This window comes from Rhineura floridana, chromosome 2, assembly GCF_030035675.1.
Source record: "Rhineura floridana isolate rRhiFlo1 chromosome 2, rRhiFlo1.hap2, whole genome shotgun sequence".
NCBI lineage: Eukaryota > Metazoa > Chordata > Lepidosauria > Squamata > Rhineuridae > Rhineura > Rhineura floridana.
The window spans coordinates 197,574,219-197,601,113 of NC_084481.1; the positions used below are offsets into that span (position 1 = coordinate 197,574,219).

General features: G+C 41.9%; 1 protein-coding gene across 1 annotated transcript in view; it reads left to right on the forward strand.

Annotated features, from left to right (window-relative positions):
- The window catches only part of TSHR (thyroid stimulating hormone receptor), an 81,422-nt gene that overhangs the window by 37,315 nt on the left and 17,212 nt on the right, over window positions 1-26,895 (forward strand). The window contains exons 4-8 of the mRNA XM_061613236.1: window positions 3,787-3,861; window positions 4,542-4,616; window positions 5,782-5,859; window positions 6,204-6,272; window positions 21,173-21,250. Of these exons, the coding sequence (XP_061469220.1) occupies window positions 3,787-3,861; window positions 4,542-4,616; window positions 5,782-5,859; window positions 6,204-6,272; window positions 21,173-21,250 (375 nt within the window). The remainder of the gene's footprint in view (window positions 1-3,786; window positions 3,862-4,541; window positions 4,617-5,781; window positions 5,860-6,203; window positions 6,273-21,172; window positions 21,251-26,895) is intronic.

The window sequence follows — 26,895 nt, forward strand, 5'->3', positions numbered from 1 at the left end:
ATTACTGTTAGTTAGATGTCATTGGCTTCAGTGTAATTATCCTCTAGAGTGCAAGGTCGGTTGAGGAATAGGTGAATGCTTTATGCTGTACATTTAGGTTACTTTATATTTTAAAAACCTTGCTTCTAAAATAATATTTAGCAGCTATCAAATCATCATAGTTTGTTTAAAGGTTGGTTTCAAATCTTTAAACAGTTTGGAAAGAAAACCAGTCATGCAACAGAGGACTATTTAGTTTTTCATTTAAAGTTTGTATATGTGTTAGCATTTATTTTTAAATTATAGTCAGTGGGTGAATACACTGGCTGTATATTTTTAAGTGTGCCTGTTTTTTTGTTTTTTTAAATTGAGAACTTACTTCTCTTAGAACGGTAGGACTAACTGCTCTGATTTCAATAAGTATTCTGAAGAAGGAGCATAAGAATCATCTAGTCCAAAATTTTATCCTGGACTGTGGACAACAAAATAGCCCTAGGGAGTACATAAGGAGGGCATGATAGAGAAGGGCATTGTCTATCATTTGTCACTGGCATCTGGTGGTCAGGGCTGCTTGTATGGGCTACTGTGCAAATGTATGCTCACAATGGTGGCTTGTCCATTAGGGCAAATGGAGTGCTGCCCCACTAACATGAGTCTGCCTTCAACCAGCTCCTAACTGCCTATCTTATTACTTGCAACTAGTCTATGTGGTGGGCTTGACTGTCAGCTTCCTCCTCCTCCTGATTCTCTGTGTTGCCCCTCATAGACCTCAGCAGGGAGGAGGATGGGGACAAAACTAGAATTAGTTGGCTCTATTTCTGGCTCCACCTACGGTTGAGCTCCCTCCTTTCCACCCCACCACTTCCAGTGAGCAGCAGCCACCACCACTACATCTCCATGTACATGGGACATTGGATATATGAACCAGCCTACACATGCACAGACATTTTTGCTGGATTTCATTTTCTAGAACTGGCTTTCACTGCCTCGATAATGACAGTCCAGTTGGGCCAGAAGGAAACCATCCACATGGCAATGTTAAATATACAATCTCCTGTATACTTTGTTTTGATTGTTAATTAATTTAATATTTCTTCCTTCTGAACCCATGTTTATATCTAAAATCTTTATGCACATCAAAAACCTTTTGTGTCTGACCTCAAAACATTTAAATAGCTGTTGTTTTTATCACAAGGGCCAACATACACAAGGGCAAACCGGCCAAAGTAATGTTTCTTCTCCATTACATAAGTGTATAAGGTTCCAGAATCAAATCTTGTCCAATAATGATGCTAATCATAACACACAGAAAACAGACTCTCCTCTTTGAGTGAAGTCAAGGAAGCTCTTAGAGGCAAAAAGTCTTCCTTCAGAAAATGGAAGTCTTGTCCGAATGAAGAAAATAAAAAAGAACACAAACTCTGGCAAAAGAAATGCAAGAAGACAATAAGGGATGCTAAAAAAGAATTTGAGGAGCACATTGCTAAGAACATAAAAACCAACAACAAAAAATTCTATCAATACATTCAAAGCAGGAGACCATCTAGGGAGGCGATTGGACCCTTGGATGATAAGGGAGTCAAAGGTGTACTAAAGAACGATAAGGAGATTGCAGAGAAGCTAAATGAATTCTTTGCATCTGTCTTCACAGTGGAAGATATAGGGCAGATCCCTGAACCTGAACTAACATTTGCAGGAAGGGATTCTGAGGAACTGAGACAAATAGTGGTAACGAGAGAGGAAGTTCTAGGCTTAATGGACAATATAAAAACTGACAAATCACCGGGCCCGGATGGCATCCACCCGAGAGTTCTCAAAGAACTCAAATGTGAAATTGCTGATGTGCTAACTAAAATATGTAACTTGTCCCTCGGGTCCTCCTCCGTGCCTGAGGACTGGAAAGTGGCAAATGTAACGCCAATCTTCAAAAAGGGATCCAGAGGGGATCCCGGAAATTACAGGCCAGTTAGCTTAACTTCTGTCCCTGGAAAACTGGTAGAAAGTATTATTAAAGCTAGATTAACTAAGCACATAGAAGAACAAGCCTTGCTGAAGCAGAGCCAGCATGGCTTCTGCAAGGGAAAGTCCTGTCTCAGTAACCTATTAGAATTCTTTGAGAGTGTCAACAAGCATATAGATAGAGGTGATCCAGTGGACATAGTGTACTTAGACTTTCAAAAAGCGTTTGACAAGGTACCTCACCAAAGACTTCTGAGGAAGCTTAGCAGTCATGGAATAAGAGGAGAGGTCCTCTTGTGGATAAGGAATTGGTTAAGAAGCAGAAAGCAGAGAGTAGGAATAAACGGACAGTTCTCCCAATGGAGGGCTGTAGAAAGTGGAGTCCCTCAAGGATTGGTATTGGGACCTGTACTTTTCAACTTGTTCATTAATGACCTAGAATTAGGAGTGAGCAGTGAAGTGGCCAAGTTTGCTGACGACACTAAATTGTTCAGGGTTGTTAAAACAAAAAGGGATTGTGAAGAGCTCCAAAAAGATATCTCCAAACTGAGTGAATGGGCGGAAAAATGGCAGATGCAATTCAATATAAACAAGTGTAAAATTATGCATATTGGAGCAAAACATCTTAATTTCACATATACGCTCATGGGGTCTGAACTGGCGGTGACCGACCAGGAGAGAGACCTCGGGGTTGTAGTGGACAGCACGATGAAAATGTCGACCCAGTGTGCGGCAGCTGTGAAAAAGGCAAATTCCGTGCTAGCGATAATTAGGAAAGGTATTGAAAATAAAACAGCCGATATCATCATGACGTTGTATAAATCTATGGTGCGGCCGCATTTGGAATACTGTGTACAGTTCTGGTCGCCTCATCTCAAAAAGGATATTATAGAGTTGGAAAAGGTTCAGAAGAGGGCAACCAGAATGATCAAGGGGATGGAGCGACTCCCTTACGAGGAAAGGTTGCAGCATTTGGGGCTTTTTAGTTTAGAGAAAAGGAGGGTCAGAGGAGACATGATAGAAGTGTATAAAATTATGCATGGCATTGAGAAAGTGGATAGAGAAAAGTTCTTCTCCCTCTCTCATAATACTAGAACTCGTGGACATTCAAAGAAGCTGAATGTTGGAAGATTCAGGACAGACAAAAGGAAGTACTTCTTTACTCGGCGCATAGTTAAACTATGGAATTTGCTCCCACAAGATGCAGTAATGGCCACCAGCTTGGATGGCTTTAAAAGAAGATTAGACAAATTCATGGAGGACAGGGCTATCAATGGCTACTAGCCATGATGGCTGTGCTCTGCCACCCTAGTCAGAGGCAGCATGCTTCTGAAAACCAGTTGCCGGAAGCCTCAGGAGGGGAGAGTGTTCTTGCACTCGGGTCCTGCTTGCGGGCTTCCCCCAGGCACCTGGTTGGCCACTGTGAGAACAGGATGCTGGACTAGATGGGCCAATGGCCTGATCCAGCAGGCTCTTCATATGTTCTTATGAAGTCACTTTGTTACGCATTACTTGGAGTAAACATTTGCTAATAGGCCATAGGTCACATGGAGCTCATTTGTAAGAAAGGATTTATGTTTCTCAAAATCTTATAGGCTGTGGCTCAGTGGTAGAGCAAAGGTTCCAGATTCAGTCCTTGGTATCTCCAGGTAGGGCAGGGGGAGACCCCAGTCTGAAACCCTGGAGACGCAGTTAGAGTAGACAGTACTGAGCTAGATGGACCTTGCATCTAGCTAGACTGGTACAAGGCAGATTCCTGTGTTCCTATGTACGTGTGTGTTTAATGTGAGGTATGCAAGAAGAGAAATATTAATGTTCTTTGTGGAAATTTGTTTGTATTTTGAACAGAGAAATCCGAAATGCTAGAAACTTAAGATATATAGATCCTGAAGCCTTTGTGAATCTCCCACTGCTGAAATACCTGTAAGTACTGAAACAAAAGCCTTGGGAATTGTTATACTCATAGATTTGGGCTGCTTTTGAATGCTTCTTTAATTGCAATGTCCAACATTTCACAGCTCAAAATAGAGATACTTTTACATACTTAAAACTACTCTGTTCTTACTGGCATTTTGTAAAAGGTATGTGTAGTGGAATAATAAACCCAAGTCTGCTGCTCCACTCTTCTGGGGGAACAGTCAACACTCCCAAGATGCGTTCAGAGCTCTAGCTCAACTCTCTGTCTCTGCTAGTCTGACGCAAGCTGACAATTGATCGATCATTTTCACAAACACTATGGATTATCACATTTTGCAGCTGGGCAGAAGGAAGGAATTCTAGATTTCCTGAACCATTTAAAAGATCAGCTGTCAATGGCAATCAGTGAATCTTCTTAACAAAGGAGATATACCCAGACTAGACTTGGGTAATCTCCTCACCAGCTGGTTTTGACCACTGCAACAGAGTCTTGCCTAGACCCCAGTCTTGGCATTAAGAATCACTGACTTGGAAGGAACCCTGGGAAATCATCTAATCCAAACTCCACTCCCATTAGTATATGAATCTAATTGATGTCAGTGGAACTTACTTTACTTTACCCTAGATTTTGTTCAGTCACAGCTTTAAATATATATCTCCATTTCATCATTTGTACTTTATTTTAGTGTGATCATGAACACTGGCCTCAAAGTTTTTCCTGACCTCACGAAAATCAACTCAGCAGATATGAACTTTTTGCTGTAAGTATCAGAGTTTGTCTCCTACAAGCAACAGCCAATGCAGTGGATCAGGGCATGGAAAACTTGTAGTCCAGCATCTGTTGTGTTTTGCTAGACTTAATGAAGGGCAGGGGAAAGGGAAAGCACAACTGTTGTTTTCAGCAGCCACCTCTTTTTCTCTGCTGCGACATCTAGTTCCAACCAGAGTTTCCAGGAAGCTTCTGTGTAGGTTCTGGGTACTTTAACTTGTTGCATAAAATGAAGAGGCCTTAAAATTTAGGGGGTGTATTCAACTAAGTCCTACCCAAAGTAGATCAATTGATATTAATGAATTTAATTTTGTCATATCTATTAACTTTAATGATTCTTCTCTGAATAGGACTAGCATTGAATACCATCCTAGGAAATCATTATGAAACTTAGGGGGCAGATTATCTCCTTGGCTGTTAAGGACTTTCTTCATCAAAACCAGCACTTTAAACAGGGCCGGGGAGACAACTGAAAAACCCAGAAAAGTTGCTGAAGCAGTGGTATACTACTCTCCCTGTTATTTATTTATTTATTTAAAATATTTATACCCCGCCCTACTTCCAAGGAACTCAGGGCGGCTTACAAATAAAAACCATAATCAATTAAAAACAAGCAATATACAGTTTAAAACAATTAAAAATAGATTAAATCAGTAAAAGTTAAAAAGACAATATTAGTTAAAAGCCCGTCTGAATAAAATAGTCTTAACCTGAGCACGAAAGGATGAAAGTGAGGCAGCCAGTCGAACCTCGCTAGGGAGGGAATTCCACAATCTAGGGGCAGCCACTGAAAAGGCCCTATTCTGTGTTTTTACAAAGCAAGCTTGTGAGAAGGATGGAATATTGAGCAGGGCCTCACCAGATGATCTCAAAGCTCGGACAGGATCATAGAGGGAGACACGATCTAACAGATAACCTGGACCTAAGCCGTATAGGGCTTTATAGGTTAAAACCAGCACTTTACCAGGAGACAATAAGTATGATACTGCACCAGTTGAAATTTCTAGTTATCAAGGGCTGCCCCATGCAAAGTACACTGCAGTTGTCAAAATGCATAAAAAGTAAGCACAGGTCCATGCATTTATATAATTTTTAAGTTACAGTAATGTATGATTGTATTTTATCGTGATGCTAAGTCTTTATCCTGTTTTTCACAGTGAAATTGCGGATAATCCATACATGACATCGGTGCCTGCGAATGCATTCCATGGGCTGTGCAATGAATCCCTTTTCCTGTATGTTGAGCTGGCACAGGTCTTTTCTCTCCTGCTTTTTTCCCATTAATTATGAAATAGTAGTTCAGCCTTAATCAGTCACACTAACATAAGAAAATAGTTGCAAATAGAAAAGTTGACTGGCAGAGCAATCCTGGGACAGGGACAGTGGAGGCTGGTGGCTCTGATGTCAGTGGGGCAGAAAATCAGGTTTTAGTCTGATCTTTCAAGGAGCTGTCCAAGGTGCTGAGAGCACTTCATCACCATGAGATTAATGTAAGTTAGAAAAAAGTGTGCATGAAAACACAAACACTAGTTTCTGCTTCACACAAGCAGTTAATAATATAATTTTTGTTTGTTTACAGAAAACTCTACAATAATGGTTTCACAAAGATAGAAGCCCGTGCATTCAATGGAACAAAGTTAGATTCAGTGTAAGTATAAGTAAATAATAATACTTAGTAAGTTAATAAGAATACTTAACATTTCTACAGAACTTTTAAGTGTTCAAAGTGTATCCAGTCACCCTGGAAAGCAAGTCAGTATTAGGGATGGAATCCTTTCCTTTTTTATGTTTCATTTTTAAGTGTGCCCCCCTAGTGATCATTAACAATCCGATTCCTTTTTCCTTTGATATCTTTTCATTTTTCTGATCTCCTCCAATATTTTTGTTTTGTTTTGCAGAGAATTATCAATATTATAATCTCTGTTTATTCACAAGTCTCCACTGGTATCAATCTTTATTCTGAATTCTGTAATTATTGCCTGTTTACATTCCTTTTCAAGTGCATTGCAGAGCAGATTAAGGCAGATAATCAAGTCAGTGTCTTTCCCCCCCCTCCCGCTGCTTACAAAACGCCTCATTCACCCCTGCTGCTTTCTGTCTGTCAATTACAATGAGCACTCCACTGACATCAGTGAAAGGGAATACACATTTGAAGAGCTCACATAGAAAGTAGATCGATAAAAGTATCACACTATCAATGATTTCAAAGCGAATTTTTAAAAAAACAAATCGGAGAAGAATGAACTGGAAACCAGGCACAGAGAGTTGCTATTCCAAAATTCTCTCTGCAAAGATACAGAATCAGAAATAATAATTAATCCGATTGCAAATCCAATTATTGCAGAAATGGAGCCCATCACTAGTCAGTACCGTTATCCCCCTTATTACTGATGGAGGAACTAACACTGAGAGTCTGGCTTGCCAAAGGCCACCTAGTGAGTACAGAAGGGTGAGATTCAAACCAGGGACTTCACAGTTCGTAAGCTCAGTCTCTTAAATGCTTCACTACACGCTACACTACACACTACACCAGCTCCAATAAAGCAGGGGGACTTACTTCTGAATATACATACATACCGCTCTGTAAAGAACTTCTTGAAGTCATCTCCAACCATATATTATATAACAAGATGTGAGGAGGCCAAATATTGTGTATAGTCACCTACAGATTGTCCAGGCAACTGCAAGCTCACAGAGGATAGGAATTTCCTAACTCCTCATTTCTGCTACAACCAATAGCACTACCTGAAAAGCTACTCATGAGGATCAGGGGACCTGCCAGAATGCTGTGGAAGGTACTGCCAGGGTGGAAGCCAGGGGGATGGGTGGGTGTGGTTAACAGAAATAGGAGATCCTGGTTCTAAAAGCAGAAATGCTATGTGCAAAATGGATTATTGTATCCTACCCAGTGCAGTCTGCTTCAGATATTATGATCCATGGCTATGTTTCAAACACTCTAGTGCAGCTGTCACCAATGTGGCACCCATGTGTGCCAGTGTACCTGCCAGTACCTCCTATGGCACCCATGAAAGACCTAAGTAAAACTTCTTCTAAAATTTCACAATGCATGAGAGACTATTTGCTTTTCCTGCTCAGTTTCTGTTTGCTTGGCCTCTCCTGCACTGAACACATCCCCTTAAATATGCCCACATTTCATTGGATCCAAGATTGGACACTGGTGCAAAGAGTTTCTCACTAAACAAGCACAGTGGTAGCTGATCTGGGCACTTTTTTTCTTAATTAATGTGGTGAGCTTACGGGGTAGCACATCTACACTGTTTGCTGGTTAGAGATGGAAGGATCTGTCTGTTTCCATTCTCTCTGTTTCTCATTCTTCCAATCTTAAATTCCATTTCCCACATTTCTGCAGCTCTTTGTGATGTTTCATTTTTTAAAAATCCTCATGAAAATTAGTGTGAATGTCTCCAAATAAACACATTTTGTATGCACTTTTGACTAATATACACATTTATGCATTCTTGTGTGTTATTTTCACTAATATATTCATTTTTATGCACACTTTCTCCTAATGTATGCATTTTTGTAAACATTCTTTGGTTGAAGAACTGCATTGCAAACTTTGGATATGTGTGAATTTTGAAGGATGGCTGTGTTTCAGTTCTCATATTATTTCAGAAAATGTAAATTTGATACTTTTGGCTTTAAATGCAAACCGAATAGAATCCTTCCCTCATCCCTATTGCTGTTCCTGTGTTTTTTCCTGCCCTTTTAGATGTGGCAGCTATTTTTCATCATGCCAAATGCAAGCCCATTTTGTGACTGGCATCCAAATGTGTCCCATTCAGCAGTTGAAAGAACTCCAAATAATATTCTCTGAATTTCTTGACCTCTCAAGGGAGGGAGCTTTTTCTTCAGATACTTATATAGCTCTTTGGCAGGGGTGGAGAACATGTGGCCGTCCTACATGTCACTGGATTACAGGTCACATCATCCTTGACCATTGCCCATGCTGGCTGGAGCTGATGAGAGTTTGACTCCAGCAAGACCTTGAAGGTCACAGGTTTCCCATCCCACTATATGGCATTGCAATTTCGGGAAGGGGGGAGGAAAAAAGATCTTAATTCAAAAAATGCATTCTCAAAAAGCCTTTTTAAATATTCGTCAAGAATAAAGGGTTTCCAATCTTGAGAAAAGTTTGTGCAAGAAAAACACACAACTTTATCAGAAAGGACTGTCGAGAAGGTATGGGTTTCTGAATTAATTATTTACCTATTTATTTATTAAATTTATAACCTGCCCTTCCTCCCAGAAGGAGCCCAGGGCGGCAAACAAAAACACTAAAAGCACTTTAAAACATTGTAAAAACAAAAGTCTTTAAAACATATTAAAACAAAATATCTTATTAAAATATCTTAAAAACATCTTTTTTAAAACAAAACAATTTAAAAAACATTAAAAAGCAATTCCAGCACAGACACAAACTGGAATAAGGTCTCTACTTAAAAGCCTTGTTGAAAGAGGAAAGTCTTCAGTAGGCGCCGAAAAGATAACAAAGATGGTGCCTGTCTGATATTGAAGGGGAGGGAATTCCACAGGGTCGGTGTCACAACACTAAAGGTCTGCTTCTTATGTTGTGCGGAGCAGACCTCTTAATAAGATGGCATCTGCAGGAGGCCCTCATCTACAAAGTGCAGTGATCAACTGGGTATATAAAGGGTGACTATCTTTCAAGTATCCTGGTTCCAAGCTGCGTCGGGCTTTGTACATCAAAACTAGAACCTTGAACTTGGCCAGTAGCTAATGGACAGCCAGTGCAATTCTTTCAGCAGTGGGGTGACATGTTGACAATACCGTACCCCAGTGAGCAGTTGCACTGCACATTTTGCACCAGCTGCAGCTTCCAGATCAACCTCAAGGGCAGCCCCACATAGAGCTCATTAGAGTAATCCAGCCTGGAGGTTACCAGTGCATTGGCAATAGCAGTCAGGCTATCCCTGTCTGGAAATGGCCACAGCTGTCTTAGCTGAAGCTGGTAAAAAGCACTCCTAGCTACTCAGGTCACCTGGGCCTCTAGTGACAAAAATGGATCCAGGAGCACCCCTAGACTACAGACTTGCTTTTTCAGAGGGAGTACGACCCCATCCAAAGCAGGCAATTGACCAATTATCTGAATTCTGGAATCACCAACCCACAGCGCCTCCATCTTGCTAGGATTCAGATTAGTTTATTGGCCCTCATCCAGCTCACCGCTGAGTCCAGGCAGCGGTCCAGGGGTTGCACAGTCTCTCTTGGTTCAGATGTTACAGAGAAATATAGCTGGGTATCATCAGCATACTGCTGACACCTCGCTCCAAATCTCCTGATGACCGTTCCCAAGGGCTTCATATAAACAGAATGGGGGACAAGATGGTACCCTGCAGCACCCCACAGCACAACTGCCAGGGGGCTGAAAGACAATCACGCAATGCTATTCTCTGAAAACAACCCTGGAGATAGGATCAGAACCAATGTAAAACAATGCCGAGAGCTCAGAAGAATACATGGTCAATGGTATCATTAGCTGCTGAGAGATCAAGAAAGAATAACAGGATTACACTCCCCCTGTTCTCCTGATAAAGGTCATCCATCAGGGAGACCAAAGCCAATTCAGTCCCATAGCCAGGCCTGAATGCAGATTGGAATGGGACAAGATAATCTGTTAATCCAAGAGTACTTGCAATTGCTGCACCACATCCCTCTTGATCACCTTCCCTAAAAAGGTAGTATTTGCACCAGGCAGTAGTTGTCAGAAATCAATAATTCTAGGGTGGGCTTTTTCAAGAGCAGTTGGATCACCACCTCTTTCAGGGCAGCTGGGAGCACTCCCTCTTGCAACGATAGGTTGACCACACCATGGATCCACTCGGTCATACCTCCTCAGGAAGCTTTAATAAGCCAAGAATGGCAAGGGTTGAGAGGACATGTTGATAGCGGCATCATTGCAAGCACCTTGTCCACATAATCGGGCATCAACTGAAACCAATCCCAAGACGTTGTGGCAGACTTTGTACTGGATACCTCACTGAGGACTACATAGATGTATGGAGCATCAAGATTGCTACAGAGACAAGCAACTCAAAGTGCCTTGCAAACAGTTCACAGTGGGCTTCCAAAGGGTCTAAAACTCAATTTCTTGGAGTTGATGTCAACAGACCCCTGACAATATGGAAAAGCTCCACTGGACGGCTACTTGAGGATGCAATAGAGGCAGAGAAGTGGGCCTTGGGGTGGCATCACCCATGTCGCTCCTTCCCAAGACTCCTCCTAAACACATGATGACAACCCACCAATAAAATAAAATCTGTCAGAACAGTTATCCCACTATGCCTCTGAGAGAACTGGGAACAGTACCCACCCAATATATTTCACACAGGGCACATCTCCTCCCCCCCCCGTCTCACACCCAGCCTTTTGCCAGTTGCAGACTTTTGCTCTGAAGGCATCTGGCAACTCTCCTATTACACAGTTCACTGCACAGGCTCTCAGCCTGCGCAGGAACCACACTTGCACCTTGCACCCTCCCCACTACCAATCTCCTCTAGATTTGTTTAAAAAAATAGAAGGGAGTAGCGCCCTTGCCTTTGGGACTCCATAAGAAGATCCCCAAGAGACTCCACCCTTTGGTACCGCCCCTTTGGTGGCAACCCCACAGTCAGCAGACCCGCTGCCCAAGGGCTGCTGGGTTTTATGCCCCCTGACCCAGCCAAGAGCTGATGCCAGAGGCTGCAAAATTGAATGCAGCCTGTCTCTGGATTCAGGGTGAGGCAGGAGGTACCAGTCCTTACAGCACTTACCAGGGACCTCTGCTGTCTCAAGAGACAGCAACTCAGGGGAGCAGGCAAGCAAGTACCCAGATGCTGAAGTACTCACTCCCAGGGCAGGTCTTCTTCAGTCCCCTAGTGCTGCAGCTGTTAGATTATAGTTCTCCACTGCAATAAAAGTGAAAGATAAATGTTCATAAGGATACCATGATTGCTTTCTACTAAAATAGCTCCTATTTCACACTTCTTCAGGGCCTTCTAAAATCCTCTGGCTACAATGAAATGAAACTTCGAACTTCTATTTTATGCTGTTTGAAACAAAATTGCCACACCTCATCCAAATAGCTGACTTTATGTTCAGTCACAATGAGTTACTTGCGTTTTCAAAAAGGAACTTGTGTTTCTACAAGCTTGTACTTTTCTTGCACCTGTAGAAACAAAGTATAAATCTCCTTTAAAAAAATGTTCAAGGCTAACTTTAGCCAAAGTGCTAACCTAAACAGTGGCGTCACTAGGGGGGTACGGAGGGTGCGGACCGCACCAGGTGACACCATCAGAGGGGGGTGACACTCAGCTTTAATTTAAAAAAAAAAGTTTCTAGGTGGTCCGGTTCTCGAGATGTACATAAAAACGTCAGCTGCCCCCCAGTGGCGTCACTATGGGGGTGCACGGGGTGCGGACCACACCAGGTGACACCATCAGAGGGGGGTGATTCTCAGCTTTAATTTTAAAAAAAATTAAGTTTCTAGGTGGTCCGGTTCTCGAGATATACATAAAAACGTCAGCCGCCCCCGTTAAATCTTTTTTAAAACTACTGTATAGCACTTTGTAGTTTTAACCCCGCCTATTCAGGATTGCAGCCAATCAGTGAAGTGTTTGTTTGACCTGTGGCAGTGTCTAGTAAACCTCATTGCAAGGCCAGAAAATGGTGGTTTCCCTCCTGTTTATCTGAAAATCTCATAAATTGGGTAAGTATATACATTCCAGTTTTTTCCCATCTTGTGTGTAGGAGTCATATCCTGGGCATTGTTTTCAAAACCTTCCCAATACTTGTTTTTGTGTGGGTAAAAGCATTGCTAATCCCATAACTCCAGAGTAAATCCCATTGAATTCAATAGGATTTACTTTTGAGTAGACATGGTTATGAATGTGCTGAAAATCAATGGGACTTTGGAGTGAATGTAAAAAAGAATTGTGTTTGTGTTGTCTTTCTTTTCCCCCCCCTTCTCCAGTCCTATTTTAAAGCAAGTAGGCAGGGCTTACTTAGGTATTACAGTTTTTATTCTGTAGGAAACGAATACTGATGTTTTAAAAACTAATACTGATTTTTCTGCAATGACCAACTGGTTTGACAATAAACTATTCTATGGGCTGTATGTATTTATACATCTGCAGTGTGTGTGTGTAGTCTTTCCAACGACCCTGTGAGGTAGGGTTGGAAACCAAGGCAGCTCACAACAAGAAATAAAGCCATTTAAAATCCAATAACCATAAAGCAAAAATAAACAGTTGGAAAACAGCCTAAAGAGGCATGATTCTGAATTTTGGGTTGGGTGAATTCAGTTTGTTTATTTATTATTTGATTTATATCCTGCCCTTCCTCCCAGTAGGAGCCCAGGGTGGCAAACAAAAGCACTAAAAGCACTTTAAAACATCATAAAAACAGACTTTAAAATATATTAAAACATCTTTGAAAATATTTTTAAAAGCTTTAAAAAAACATTTTTTTTAAAAAAAGAAAAGGCTTAAAAACATATTAAAAAGCAATTCCAACACAGACTCAGACTGGGATAAGGTCTCAACTTAAAAGAACAAGTTGAAAGAACAAGTTCCTTATCACTTGAGCCTGTAGTTCTCTGCACACTTCCCAGTTTGAGTAAGCCCCATTGAATACATTGGGACTTGCTTCTGAGTAAACAAACATCGGATTGCACTATAAATATATTTACAGATTGTGTAATTCATAAACATTTGAGAGTCATGTTTATATAAATATTTCTTCATACCGTGTCCCAATAAGTATTTGATTTCACACTATGGTTGTAGATGATTTTTTCCTCTACATTTTAAGTGTGCCCTTCTTCCTGGGTGTGGTCATGGTTCTCCATTGTTTTCATCCTGAGGGGAGGATAGGCTGAGAGATGGTAAGTAGTACATTTAAGGTCTCTTCACCTCCCCCCCCTTTTTTATTTGTATTTATTTTATATTTCTCCAATATCTTCCCCTGGCTGTTTTTATGTATTTCAAATATTTTTAGATTAAATAAATAGGAAATCATAATTGTGAACCTCCCTAAAAGCAATTTACCTATCCTTATGTTTTGGCAAAGTGATGGTGTGAAGGCATGCTGGTAGAACAAGAGACCATGTTTGAGGCATGTTTTAAGGTGTTTGAGGACTTTGTCACACATTACTTTTTGAGACCTGTAGATTCATGTCGGAAAGAACATGTGCGTGTATTGAATGGTGGCTTGGGTGCTGTTTTTTCAGTCTACGCTGCATGCTTAGCGAAGGTGATACATCATCTGACAGCTAGCTTCATAACGTGAGAATGAAAAACATTTGGATCACCATTCACTTGTTTACTTTTCTCACTGTTGAGACCATATATTACTTTTTCATACACAGAAATTTAATCTTTGTATAGGAAAAAGTATTTTGTAGAATATGAAGGACAATGGCTGCCCAGTCAGTATAACCACTGTACAAGATCTACTCAGCCACTGTAATTACCTTTTTGTTTTGAGTGCCCTTTTGTCTGGGTCTTGGTTCAGGTGTGTATCCAACTTTGATGTGCTTATGGAAGGGGTGTGCAAGTAGTGCCCCCCCAAGTGTGGAGGCTTGGACAAACATTGTGTTATTGAAAACCAAAGTCTGTGTGAAAGTACATATTTGGGAATGCCATCAGTGTAATCCTAAACACACTTAATAAATAATATTGAACTTGCACGTCACAAAATATATTACGGTCATGTCCATAAGCACCAGGAGGGTAGTCTCCCAGGGGATCTTAGTCCCTCTGCTTTTTTGGGAGCAGGGTCGCTATGTCTCCAAGCATCCTACAGTCAGCATGAAAAGGGAGTGTGTTAGTCACTGAGAAGAGTCTTCTAATATGCTTCCTTGCCTTTTCTGCTGATTGGAGCCAATCAGTGAAAGGAGGTGAGTCAGCCACTGAGAAGACTCTTCTCAGTTGCTAACGCTCTCCACTTTCATGCTGATTGGCTCCTAGAGATGTTTGTTGTTGTGAGAGAATGCATTAACAAAGATCTCATTCTTAATCCAGGAGCAAAAAAGGGTGTACGTGGCTGTAACTATCATGAAGGGACCCTGCAGCTCTGAATTTTCTACTAAACAACTGATAAATACCTATGTAACTTTGTGTCTGGAGACTTATTATTAAGAATCACTTTCCATAATTGTAAGGAGGTGTGTCCACACGCATGCATCCCAGGCACCTAAATGAGGGGAGAGAGCAGCATAGGGACATAAGCAGGTGTCTTATTCCAGGGGTTCCCAAACCTTTCTTCTACATAGACCACTTGAAAATTGCTGAGGGTCTGAAAGTATCTGAAAATTTACTGTGGGCATATGCAAGATAATTAACTCCCGTTAGTAATAAGAGCAAGAATTTGAGCTGTGCATATGATATTGTAATTTAAAGGTGTAATTTTAATTTTGCTAGTTGTTTATGTCACTACTATTGCCATTACATTCAGTGATATATGGGAGTTACGATTTATGAGTAACATTAGTACAAAAAACATTACTAAGGATTCTGTATGGTCTGATACGGGAGGAGGTCCATGGGGGTGACACCATGAGTTACTGCACCAGGTGACACCAACCCTAGTGACGCCACTGAACCTAAACACTCAGGCTAATTGTATCTTAGCTCTTAGCAAATCATGCCAAATGAGTAAGCAATGGGTCATCGCCACTGCTTGTTGGGCAGTCAATATTCTTCTTTGTGGGTATGGACACATGGGGTAGAAACACACTCACTGTTCTGGAGGTTCCAGTGCATCTACATCTCTCTCTTCAGAAAACGGGGCACCGACACTAGTCAAACCCCACCCCATTTTATTGTAAAACCTGCGGGGAGCAGATGTAGTGTGGTTTTTAAATTTTCACTTCAAAGAGATTTCACAACTGATTGGCAGATCAACCCATTTCCCCTCTAGGTGTGGCTAATAGAAGCACTTTTATCTGATGACTAGAGTGTTCACAGCCTTTTTTCTTTTAACTATGAAGTCATTATTCATATGCAGACACACACACACACACAGAGTGTAAATGAACTTTTTAAAAAATTCTCCAGAGCAAGATCAAAGTTTGCTGTGTCAACCAAATACCATGCTAGATTTCTGCATAAAAAGGGGGGGATTTTGGGAGTTCATGCATCTTTAAGGAAGAGCCCAGCAACTTCATGCATCTGATGAAGTGGGCTTGAATTCATAAACGCTTGTGCCATACCAGACGTGTTAGAAATCAGAAGGCGGCTAGGACTGGGGAGGGTACTATGAGAGAACTAGAAAAGGTCCTCAAATGCAAAGATGTATCACTGAACACCAAAGTCAGGATCATTCAGACCATGGTATTCCCAATCTCTATGTATGGATGTGAAAGTTGGACAGTGAAAAAAGTGGACAAGAGAAAAATCAACTCATTTGAAATGTGGTGTTGGAGGAGAGCTTTGCACATACCATGGACTGTGCAAAAGACAAATAATTGAGTGCTAGAACAAACTAAACCAGGACAAACCAGAACTATGACGAGAAGTTAAAATGATACTGAGGTTATCATACTTTGGGCACATAATGAGAAGACATGATCCACTAGAAAAGACAGTAATGGTGGGAAAAACAGGAGTGGAAAAAGAGGAAGGCCAAACAAGAGATGGAATGATTCCATAAAGGAAGCCACAGACCTGAACTTACAAGATCTGAACAGGGTGGTTCATGACAGATGCTAATGGAAGTCGCTGATTCATAGGGTCGCCATAAGTCGAAATAGTCTTGAAGGCACATAACACACACAGAGTCTTTCATTGTTTTTAAAATGCCTGATTCCATTCAGTTAGTCATGATGATCTCTCCTGTTCCATTGTTTCCTATTAGTAGTAGTAGTATAGCTTTTTTCAAAAGAAACTCAAAGTAATTTACAACATTAAAAACAGATATAAGAACAAGAATAAAAACATCCTAAAATACACAAAATGCATAAAAACGAGATTCAACTCTTCCCCACCTGACTAAAAATAAACAGAAACATTATTCATTTATTAGTCGTTTAAAAAAAACAACCTCAAAGTTACTTACAACATTAAAACAGGTATTAAATCAACAATTAAACACTTCCTAAAATATTCACTAAGTCTGGTTCACTAAGTGCCAGACAAACCATGACATAGTTTGTCGCATGGTTTGGTATTGCATTGCTGGGTTGTGTGTTGTTGTTTTAGTATTGCTTTTATTGGTTTTGGGTAGAACAGAATACAAAACAAGTATAACTTATACAACAATGAGAGAAAATAGTGCAGTTGACAATAGGAGTTATTGTACCTATAATGTTCTAGGCATGCAGAAGGCCCCAGGTTGAAATCCGGACATCTCCATGTTTGGCTGGGAGAAGCTCTGGCCTGAAATCCTGGAGAGCTGCTGCCAGTCAGTATAGACAAAACATCTAGATAGACCTATGGCCTGATTCTCTATACGGCAGCTTCCTGTGTACCATGACAAATGTCACTCCAAGTTTAGTCCTAGCCTTTCCTGGTTTGTGCCCTGAATCTGCTGGAGCTAGCATGCAGTAGCATTTTTTGATCTTTCTATGGACCAAGCTTCATTTTAAAAAAGAGTTCCATCAGGAGCAGTTGATCTGTATGGCACCTTAAAATGAAACATAAATGCTAAGTATACATTTGAATTTAAAAAATGAGCCCCACAAGAATTTTACGTTACCTTCTGTTATTTTATAATAAACACTGGTGGTGTGTCATGAGTGACTCCTGCTTGGAAAAGCAGACATTTCACATATGCTTGACTCTAAAATTACCATATGGGATTACACCCCATCTTTCCTTTCAGAAAAATAATCTATACTGGGCACTTGATGCTTCTCAGGTTCAGTTAAACCCATGAATGACAGTACAAACACAATTTTTATTATTATTTTTGTGGGAAGAGAGCAAGTGTTGGTTCTAGCCAACAGCTAGAATGTAAGCTTTTCAAGTTCTTTTTTGGTGTCTCTCAATTTGCTAGAAATGTTTAAAAATAAGGGAATGCCAAGTAATTCCAGTGTGAATTTTGATTAGCTCTCTTGGCTCAGAAACTCACAACTAAAACAAACTGTTTTAGCATTTCAGTAATAGATTCTAAAATAATGAAGCCATTCCCTGACAGCAAAATTTATTTTTGAAGGTGTAATGCTAGCAGCTTGGTTAGTTGGGTTGTCACTTAAACCAAGGGCTTTAAAAGTGACGTGGAAATAAATTAGCTGAAAAACTAAGAACTCTAATGAAGGAGTAATTTGCTGTGTAAGTGAGATGCAAACATATGACTTGGATTTTTCCATTAACAAACCAGTCTGAAAGCTTTCCCTATTCATCTCTTCCTTTTTGACAGACGCCACTAGCAAGTATCCATGGATTTTGTTCTTAAATACCTGGTGTCTCCCTCCCCCAGCACCCCTGAAGAGACACTTAACTAGTTTTGTGGCTTATGCCAGATTTGGCCAGTATTGTCTACTCCCTCTTGATGTTCAGATAACCTGTACAGTTTTTATTAACACATGTATATTCATAGAATCATAGAGTTGGGGCCTATAAGGCTATCGAGTCCAACCACCTGCTAAATGCGGGAATCCAAATTAAAGCACACCCAACAGGTGGCTGTCCAGCTGCCTCCTGAATGCCTCCAGTGTTGGAGAGCCCACCACCTCCCTAGGTCATGGGTTCCATTGTCGTACTGCTCTAATAGTTAGGAAGTTTTTCCTGATGTTCAGCTGAAATCTGGCTTCTTGCAACTTGAGCATACTATTTTGTGTCCTGCACTCTGGGATCATTGCACCTATTTAGTGGAATTTATATGATGCAGCACATGCTATGGGTAAGCAGACAAAAGAGGACAGACATGTGCATGCATGTGCAGAGAGGAGACAGGCCATGCATACAGTCTTCCAAATTTAGCAACAAATGTCCCTCCTGTCAGGGTAAGGAGAAACAGCCAAGGGCCAAAACAGACAATACGTTAAATATGTGTATTCTTTTAACATGTCTTGTTTTACTTTATTTATTTATGAGATGCCTGATACAATAAACTCTTTAGAATTGTACAAATAAAAACACAAAAATAAAATGAGTTAGCAAGAAAAATCTGTTCTTTTTAGACAAAATGAGGATACCTATTAAAACTAAAGGTTTAAACAACTGAAATAAATTAATATCAGGAAATCCTACATTCTAATGACACTGGCTCAAAGACGTGGCCGTTGGCAGCTACCATTACAGCCCCATCTTGTTAAAACATTGTTATAGACGTACCACTGGTTTGAAAGTCTGTATTGCCTTATTAGTAGAACCAGATGGTTACCTTGGAGTTAACCTGCTACTTGATATATGAAGAACCTGAGGTGCTTCCAGAGAAGGATGGAATTTTCTGAGCATCTTCTTGTTGCACTTACAGACACTGATTTTTTCCCCCAAATTCCCTTCTCGCTCCTTAATCTTGATGAGAAGCAAGCTCTCACCTAGTCCCAGTTCCACTAAAAATATGAACAGTTCTTGCACATTATATGCATTATGATATACATTATTATACATCTATACTATTATATGCATACTATACACATATACACTCCACGTTTCCTAAAGTAACCAACACATAAAGAAAAACCTATAACAATGCATATAACTGTATAAAATTACTCATGTATTAATATATGTATAAAGTTATGCTGAAAAATATAGTCCAGTATGAGGCTTGGTTATTTGCATGTAATTAGGCTTTTCAAAAGAAATATGCAGGAGTGGTTCAGACATAGCTAGGCACTCGATACAAGAAGCAGTTCAATATAAACAAAGCTCAGTAAGGTCAGAACTACCAAATCCTATGCATATATCTCCTCCTCCATCCCTGCTTCTAGATGGGAGCTATATATTGCAGATGGGCCATTCAGGTCTGATTTTTCTGTGTTGTGTGATTGGCCGGCAACTGTCCACATGCTCACTTTTTAAAGATTCTTCGTATCTATATCCTTTCTATCCCTGCCAGTAGGTAGTCCTCGATAGCACTTTTCTGGCCCTTTCCTTGAGTCACTACTCCCCCAGTCTCCGTTACTTTTTCCCATTCTGGACATATGTGCAGGTATTTCTGTACCTGCCTGTGCACACCTTTAATTTTTTTTCCACACAGGAAGTGTACAATAGCAAATGTTACCAAGCCATAGTTACCATGTTTCATTAAGGGCAAAATTAAGACCGGGGAAGGGGGGGGGAGAGAGAACTTCAACTTCCATGTGTTGCTGTTTTTTAATACAGAGGTCTAGCACAAGACTGATATTTAGCTATATCACAATTCTGATTAAAAAAAGTCTTCCACAAGTCCTTCATATTAAATTATTAAGGCCATAGAAAAGGAAAACATAAAATGTCTGACGTCTTTCATGCTTGCTTGTATACTTATGTGTATAAAGAGGGATATGTGTGCATGTATCAGCTGCGTTTTTATGAATGGAAATTGTGACCCAGCACAAGATCCATAAAGGTACTAGCCTTCATCCAATCGTATGGAGTCCATTTGGACCCAAGGCACACTTTTCATTGTGTAATTTACACATAGGTAGACCTACTGGGATGTTCTCCTAGGACAGTGTCACAAATTTTAACCTGTACAACCTCCCCAAATTTCAGCCAGTTACCTCTTCCCATTTTCTTTCTGGAAACAAAAAAACAAAAAATACCCCAACAAAAAGCCTTGGGGCAAATTTCTGCCTTTTAACATTTTTACACATGAGTAGACCAACAGAGTTGTCCATCTAGGTCACAAACTGCCACCCGTACACTGTCCCCAAATTTCAGCCTGTTACCACTTACTGTTTTCCTTCTGGAAAAAAAACACTGGAGTCCCCAAACCCCCCAGTTTAAATGCAATGAATAAGAGGTGTTTTTGGTTTTGGGGGTTTTTTTGGCTCAAGGTGCTTTGGTAATGTCAAGCACACTTGTGGTGATCCCCCCCCCCAAGTGGTCTCTGGGGTACAAAGTGATCCCATCCTTCCATTGGAAATCTCATTGGGGTCCAAATATACCCCGAAGTCAGCCACTGTGATTTTTTTTAACAGTCTGGATGAAGGCTAGAACAGTATAGGTAGCGAGATGAATGAAATTGCAGTCCTTGAAACAGGCCAGCTGAACAACCCCAAAAGCTGTTTGTTGGCCAGAAAAATGATGCTGGCCCTACTTCATTTTGATAATTTTTGATGTTAATCATAGATCTCAATCCTGTTCACTGAAGCTCTGGTACCCATTGCAGTGCCATATCTACTGATCATAAACAGAGCTCAGGCTCCATACGTTTCTCACCTTGACTGACAGATGGTCTGTAAATTATTCATTCATTTTAAGTTTTCAATCAATGTTCTGTTATGAGCCCTTTATGAAGAAAGTGGGCCTGATATCCAACATTGACAGACTTAGCTTTCTAGTCTGACTTTTTGCCACTCCCATATAATTAAATCTGTTAAAACCTAAAAAGCTGTTATACCCACTAATTATTGGTGCTATTTTCCCCCTGCAGGTACCTGCATAAGAACAAATATCTAAGAGTTATTGATGAAGATGCTTTTTTGGGTGTGCAGAGTGGTCCAAGCCTACTGTGAGTAAGGGGGGGAGAGATACATTAAATTAAGGCATTGTTATTTAATGACACTGTGTCCTCTAATAGTTGTTCCAAATGACTGTTTTCCCCAGGAATGGTAGTGCCAAACACATAAGCCTACCTACCTATTCTGAGGCTTTACACTGTGTCCTACTGACACTAGAAGTCAGTTTGGCTAGAAAATGATACAGAGAACAGCCTTTTTGCTTGTGGCCTCAGTTTATATAATTCCTTGCCTCAGGAAGTCTGGTTGGCTCCCTCTGTTGGCTTTCCGATGTTCCATTAAGACCTTTCTTTTCACCAAGCTTTTGGGTTGATAAATATATATTTTCCTGCTGCTTCTGCAAGTTTTGTTTTAGTTGGTCTGGCTTTAGGTTCTCTACTTCATTGTCTTATTGTTTTTATTGTGTTATGTCTTTCACTTCCGGTTGAGAGCCTCCTTGAGAGACCCATGTGGATCCAAAAGGTGTGTTAAAAATGATTTTATAAATAAATGAACAACAGGAAGTGAAAGAAAAACAACCTCAAAGAAGAGATACTATTAAGCTTACGAAGTTGGGGCTGCCATCACTGACATTTTTCACAGTGCCCGTCTATTATCTTTGCAAAATCATGGAGGACTGGTGAAGTGCCAGATGACTGGAGGAGAGCTAATGTTGTCCCTCTCTTCAAAAAGGGCAAAAAGGAGGAACCGGGGAACTACAGACCAGTCAGCCTAACATCAATCCCTGGAAAAATTCAGGAGCAGATAAAGCAGTCAATCTGTAAGCACCTTGAAAACAGTGCAGTGATTACTAGGAGTCAACATGGATTTATGAAGAACAAATCCTGCCAAACTCTTATCTCATTTTTTGACTGGATAACCTCCCTTGTAGACTGTGGGAATGCTGTGGACACAATATATCTCGAATTCAGCAAAGCTTTTGACAAAGTCCCCCATGATATTCTGATTAGCAAGCCAGCTAAATGTGGGCTGGATGGAACAACTATCAGGTGGATCCACAGTTGGCTCCAGAATCGTACTCAGAGTGCTTATCAATGGTTCCTTCTCAAACTGGGCAGAAGTAACGAGTAGGGTACCACAGGGCTCGGTCCTGGGCCCAGTGCTCTTCAATATTTTTATTAACAACTTGGATGAGGAGGTACAGAGCATGCCTATCAGATTTGCAGATGATACAAAATTGGAGGGCATAGCTAATACCGTGGAAGACAGAAACAAAATTCAAAGGGACCTTGATAGGCTGGAGCATTGGGCTGAAAACAACAGAATGAAATTCAACAGGGATAAATGCAAAGTTCTACACTTAGGAAAAAGAAACCAAATGCACAGTTATAAGATGGGGGATACTTGGCTCAGCAATACGACATGTGAGAAGGATCTTGGAATTGTCGTTGAATATGAGCCAACAGTGTGATGTGGCTGCAAAAAAGGCAAATGCTCTATTAGGCTGCATTAACAGAAGTATAGTTTCCAATTCGCGTGAAGTACTAGTTCTATTCAGCACTTGTTAGGCCTCATCTTGAATACTGCATCCAGTTCTGGTCTCCGCACTTCAAGAAGGATGCAGACAAACTGGAAGAGGTTCAGAGGAGGGCAACAAGGATGATCAGGGGACTGGAAACAAAGCCCCATGAGGAGAGACTGAAGGAACTGGGCATGTTTAGCCTTGAGAAGAGAAGACTGAGGGGAGATATGATATCACTCTTCAAGTACATGAAAGGTTGTCACACAGAGGAGGGCCGGGATCTCTTCTTGATCATCCCAGAGTGCAAGACACGGAATAATGGGCTCAAGTTGCAGGAAGCCAGATTTCGACTGGGCATCAGGAAAAACTTCGTAACTGTTAGACCCATACAACAATGGAACCAATTACCTAGAGAGGTAGTGGGCTGTCTGACACTAGAGGCATTCAAGAGGCAGCTGGACAGCCGTCTGTCGGGAATGCTTTGATTTGGATTCCTGCATGGAGCAGGGGGTTGGACTTGATGGCCTTATAGGCCCCTTCCAACTCTACTGTTCTATGATTCTATGGTCATGTTTGGACTAGCAAGAATTGTCACATGCCCATATTAACTGTATATATCAAGTACATTCTTCAAAGAATCCAGCACTTGCAGACTCCATTTGGAAACTTCCTCAGGCTTCAGTTATTATTATACTTAATGAAAATTCAGAAATTGCCAGTTTAAAATGTGAATGTCTTTTTAGCTCTTGTTGAGAAAGGTCTGATAGTTTGAGACCCTACAGCAGGGGTGGGGAACATTTTGTTCTCAATATGCTGTTGAACTACAACTCCCATCATCGCTGATGATTGGCAGTTCTTGCTGGGGTTGCTGGGAGTTGTTGTTCAACAACATCTGGAGGGTACAAATTGCCCAGAGTTATTAGGGAAATAAGGGTTGAACTAGATGTGGCATAGGGATCCATGTTCATGATCTTACAATTTGTGTTATGTTATGTTTTAAAGGGGAATAGCAGCCGTGGGTGGGTGTGGACTACAGAGGAAAGCGTACAGGATCTTCCACATTTCATCTAATAATAACCTGCACGCAGAACCTTAGATTAATGGTAGTTCACATGTAATGTTTTTCCTAGGGATGCACAAGATATCCCCCAAAAGGGGCTTGATCTTTTGTGCGTGTTCCAAATGTGCACATACAAAGAAGGGATGGGCCTCCTTCACCCCTACTCATTGACCAAGCTGCATGGGGCTGATGGGAGTTGGAATCCAAAAGCATCTGGTGGTCTACAAGTTCCCCATCCCTGCTATATAAGATATGAAGCCAGTGTTTCTCTTGATGAAGGCAGACATGCACACCTGGAGACCTATCTCATAAATAGTGATTTACTTTTGTAGCGTATGCTGTTCCAAATTCAACCAAAATATTAACTCTTTGGCACAGGGGAACCATTTCACCCAATGCTGAGAGTTTGAAGTTAGTGCATTGCTGTCAGAAGGCAGAGCTGGGGTCCCAATCCCGGGGAGCTGGATCCCGGAGAGTTGGGAGAAGAGTATTCGGATGGATGGCAGAGGGAAGGGGGAGGAACTTCCTCCCTTTGGAGCGAAGACGAAACAGAGGAACTGCCAGTGATAAGGTCGCTTAGCAACAGGGAGCCTGAGCCCTCCCTGGACATTCTCATGCTTCCCCCTCTTTCAGGCTCAGAGCAAGAGGGGGAAGAGGGAGGGCTGCTCACAGCCGAAAAGCGGGGAGGCAGTTTACCATCAGCCCCTCCCCTATCCCCCATCCTGGAATCGGAAACTTCAGAAGAGGAGGGGGTGATGCTTCCCCCCTCACTGCGCACACGCAGACAGCTGAAAAGACAGGAGAGAAGGGGGGGATGGCGGGCAGTACCTGAGGGGCAGTTAAGGAGGAGCGAAAGATTGCGCGCCCGTTTGGCCCCTTCTTAAAGAACAGGCGGGAAGAAGTCCCTTGCTCTGTCAACTTTCTCCCAATGCCGCAGGACCTGTATCCCTGTATTGATTCATGAGAAAACGCAGTCTTTGTTTGGACATTACCCTAATAAAACACGAATTAACTACAATCGTTGGTCTGGTTCCTGAGTCACATCCTGGGCCTGACAGCTTGACAGAGCCACCTAAATCACCCTCAACGCTCTCTTCACTTGACTGGGACAAGATGTCAAAGGGAGCAGTGGGGGGGGGACGAACCCCACTTCTGAGATGGAAGAAGTGGAACTCCTGAGGACTAAGGTAGCTGATTTGCAGACGGATGTTCAAGCTCTGCTAGCAGCAGTCAAGGCGCTGAAGATGGATAATCAAACCTTGAAGGCCACGATAGACCAGATGCGAACAGCCCCTCCAGCTGCCGTAGTAAAGGTTCCCATTGGATTGCCCCCAAAATACGCGGGACAAAGTGATCAGTTGGCAACCTTCGTGGCTCAATGTGAGTTATATCTGGATGTCAGGCACACGGAATTTCCAGACAATGGGGCTAAAGTAGCTTTCGTGATTAGCCTCCTGGAGGGAGAAGCTGCAAAATGGGTGACTCCGTATCTCGTGAGAAAGGATACTGTCTTAGGAAGGTACAGAGGATTTATACAGGAGATGACCGAGATGTTTCAAGACCCGCAAAGGGCTGAAACAGTAGCGCGGCAACTAGGCGCTCTGAAGCAAGCTAAAGGGACTGTTTCCGAGTACACTAACGCTTTTAAAATTCTGTCCCAGGAAACTGGTTACAATGACGCCGCCCTGATGTTTATGTACCGGAGTGGATTAAATGCTGAAATCCTGGATGAGTTGGCCAGGACCTCCCCCCCCGCTGACCTACCAGGGCTCATCCGGCTATGCCTACAGATAGATCACCGGATGGAAGGAAGGCGCCTGGAAAGGAAGCAGGAGGTCCCGAGATACTCAGCCTCGGCATCCCGCAACAAGACCCTTCCCACTACAGGGATGGCAGGTAATGCAACTGAGGGACAGGGAGGGGCTAGGCCAAGACTGTCAGAAGAAGAAAAGGAAAGACGACGCCGGGAACGTTTATGCTTTTATTGTTCAAAGCCGGGCCATGTGGCCAGAGACTGTGGACTGAAAGGGGGGAAAGCCGAGCCGTCGGGAAACTAGAACACCCAGTCCACGTGCAGGCCGGTGGACTGGGGGCAGCGTTGTATAAAGGCCCCCCAACGATCCAACCTCCCTCAAAGGGGGTGTTGGTCTTGCCTATTCGGATTACAACTTCCAGAGGAGTGGTGTTTAATTCCACTGCCTTAATTGACAGTGGAGCCTCCACAAATTTTATTGATGCAAAGTTAGTCAAGCATCATGGAATTTCCCGGTGGAAACTGGACACTCCCCTAGCTGTGGAGACTATCGATGGGAGACCCCTGAAGTTAGGAGGGGTGACACAAGCCATGGAGGAAGTGAAACTTCAAATCCCTGGGCACAAAGAGTTCATTTCGCTATACGTGTCAGATCTCTCAAACTTTGAGGTGATTCTGGGAATGCCCTGGCTAGCAAAGCATGAACCCAAAATAAGTTGGAAGGAGGCGGTGGTGTGGTTCACCTCACAGTATTGCCAGGAGAACTGTCAACCTGAAGGAATCAAGAACACCTTAGCGGGGGCAGTGCAAAAGATCGAGCAAGTGACCCTGCCGCCAAAGTATGAAGAATTCAAAGATGTGTTTGATGAAAAAGAGGCAGAGACTTTACCCCCCCACCGCCCTTACGACTGTGCGATTGATCTAGTGGCAGGAGCCAGCATCCCATCAGGGAGAATCTACTCTCTCACAGAGAATGAGAGGGAGGCCCTGAAGGAATTCCTGGATAAAAACCTGAGGCGAGGATTCATACGCCCCTCACAATCCCCTGCTGGAGCGCCACTATTGTTTGTGAAAAAGAAGGGGGGGAACTCAGACCCTGTAATGACTATCGCGCATTGAACCAGATCACCATCCCCAACAGCTACCCGCTGCCCCTGATCTCAGAGTTGCTGGACCGACTGCGCTCTGCAAAAATCTTCACGAAGTTGGATTTGAGAGGAGCGTACAATCTGATCAGAATGAAGGAGGGAGATGAATGGAAAACAGGATTCTTGACCGCTTACGGACAGTATGAATACCTGGTCATGCCATTCGGGCTTTGTGGAAGGCCAGGAATTTTTCAAAAATTCATGAACGACGTGTT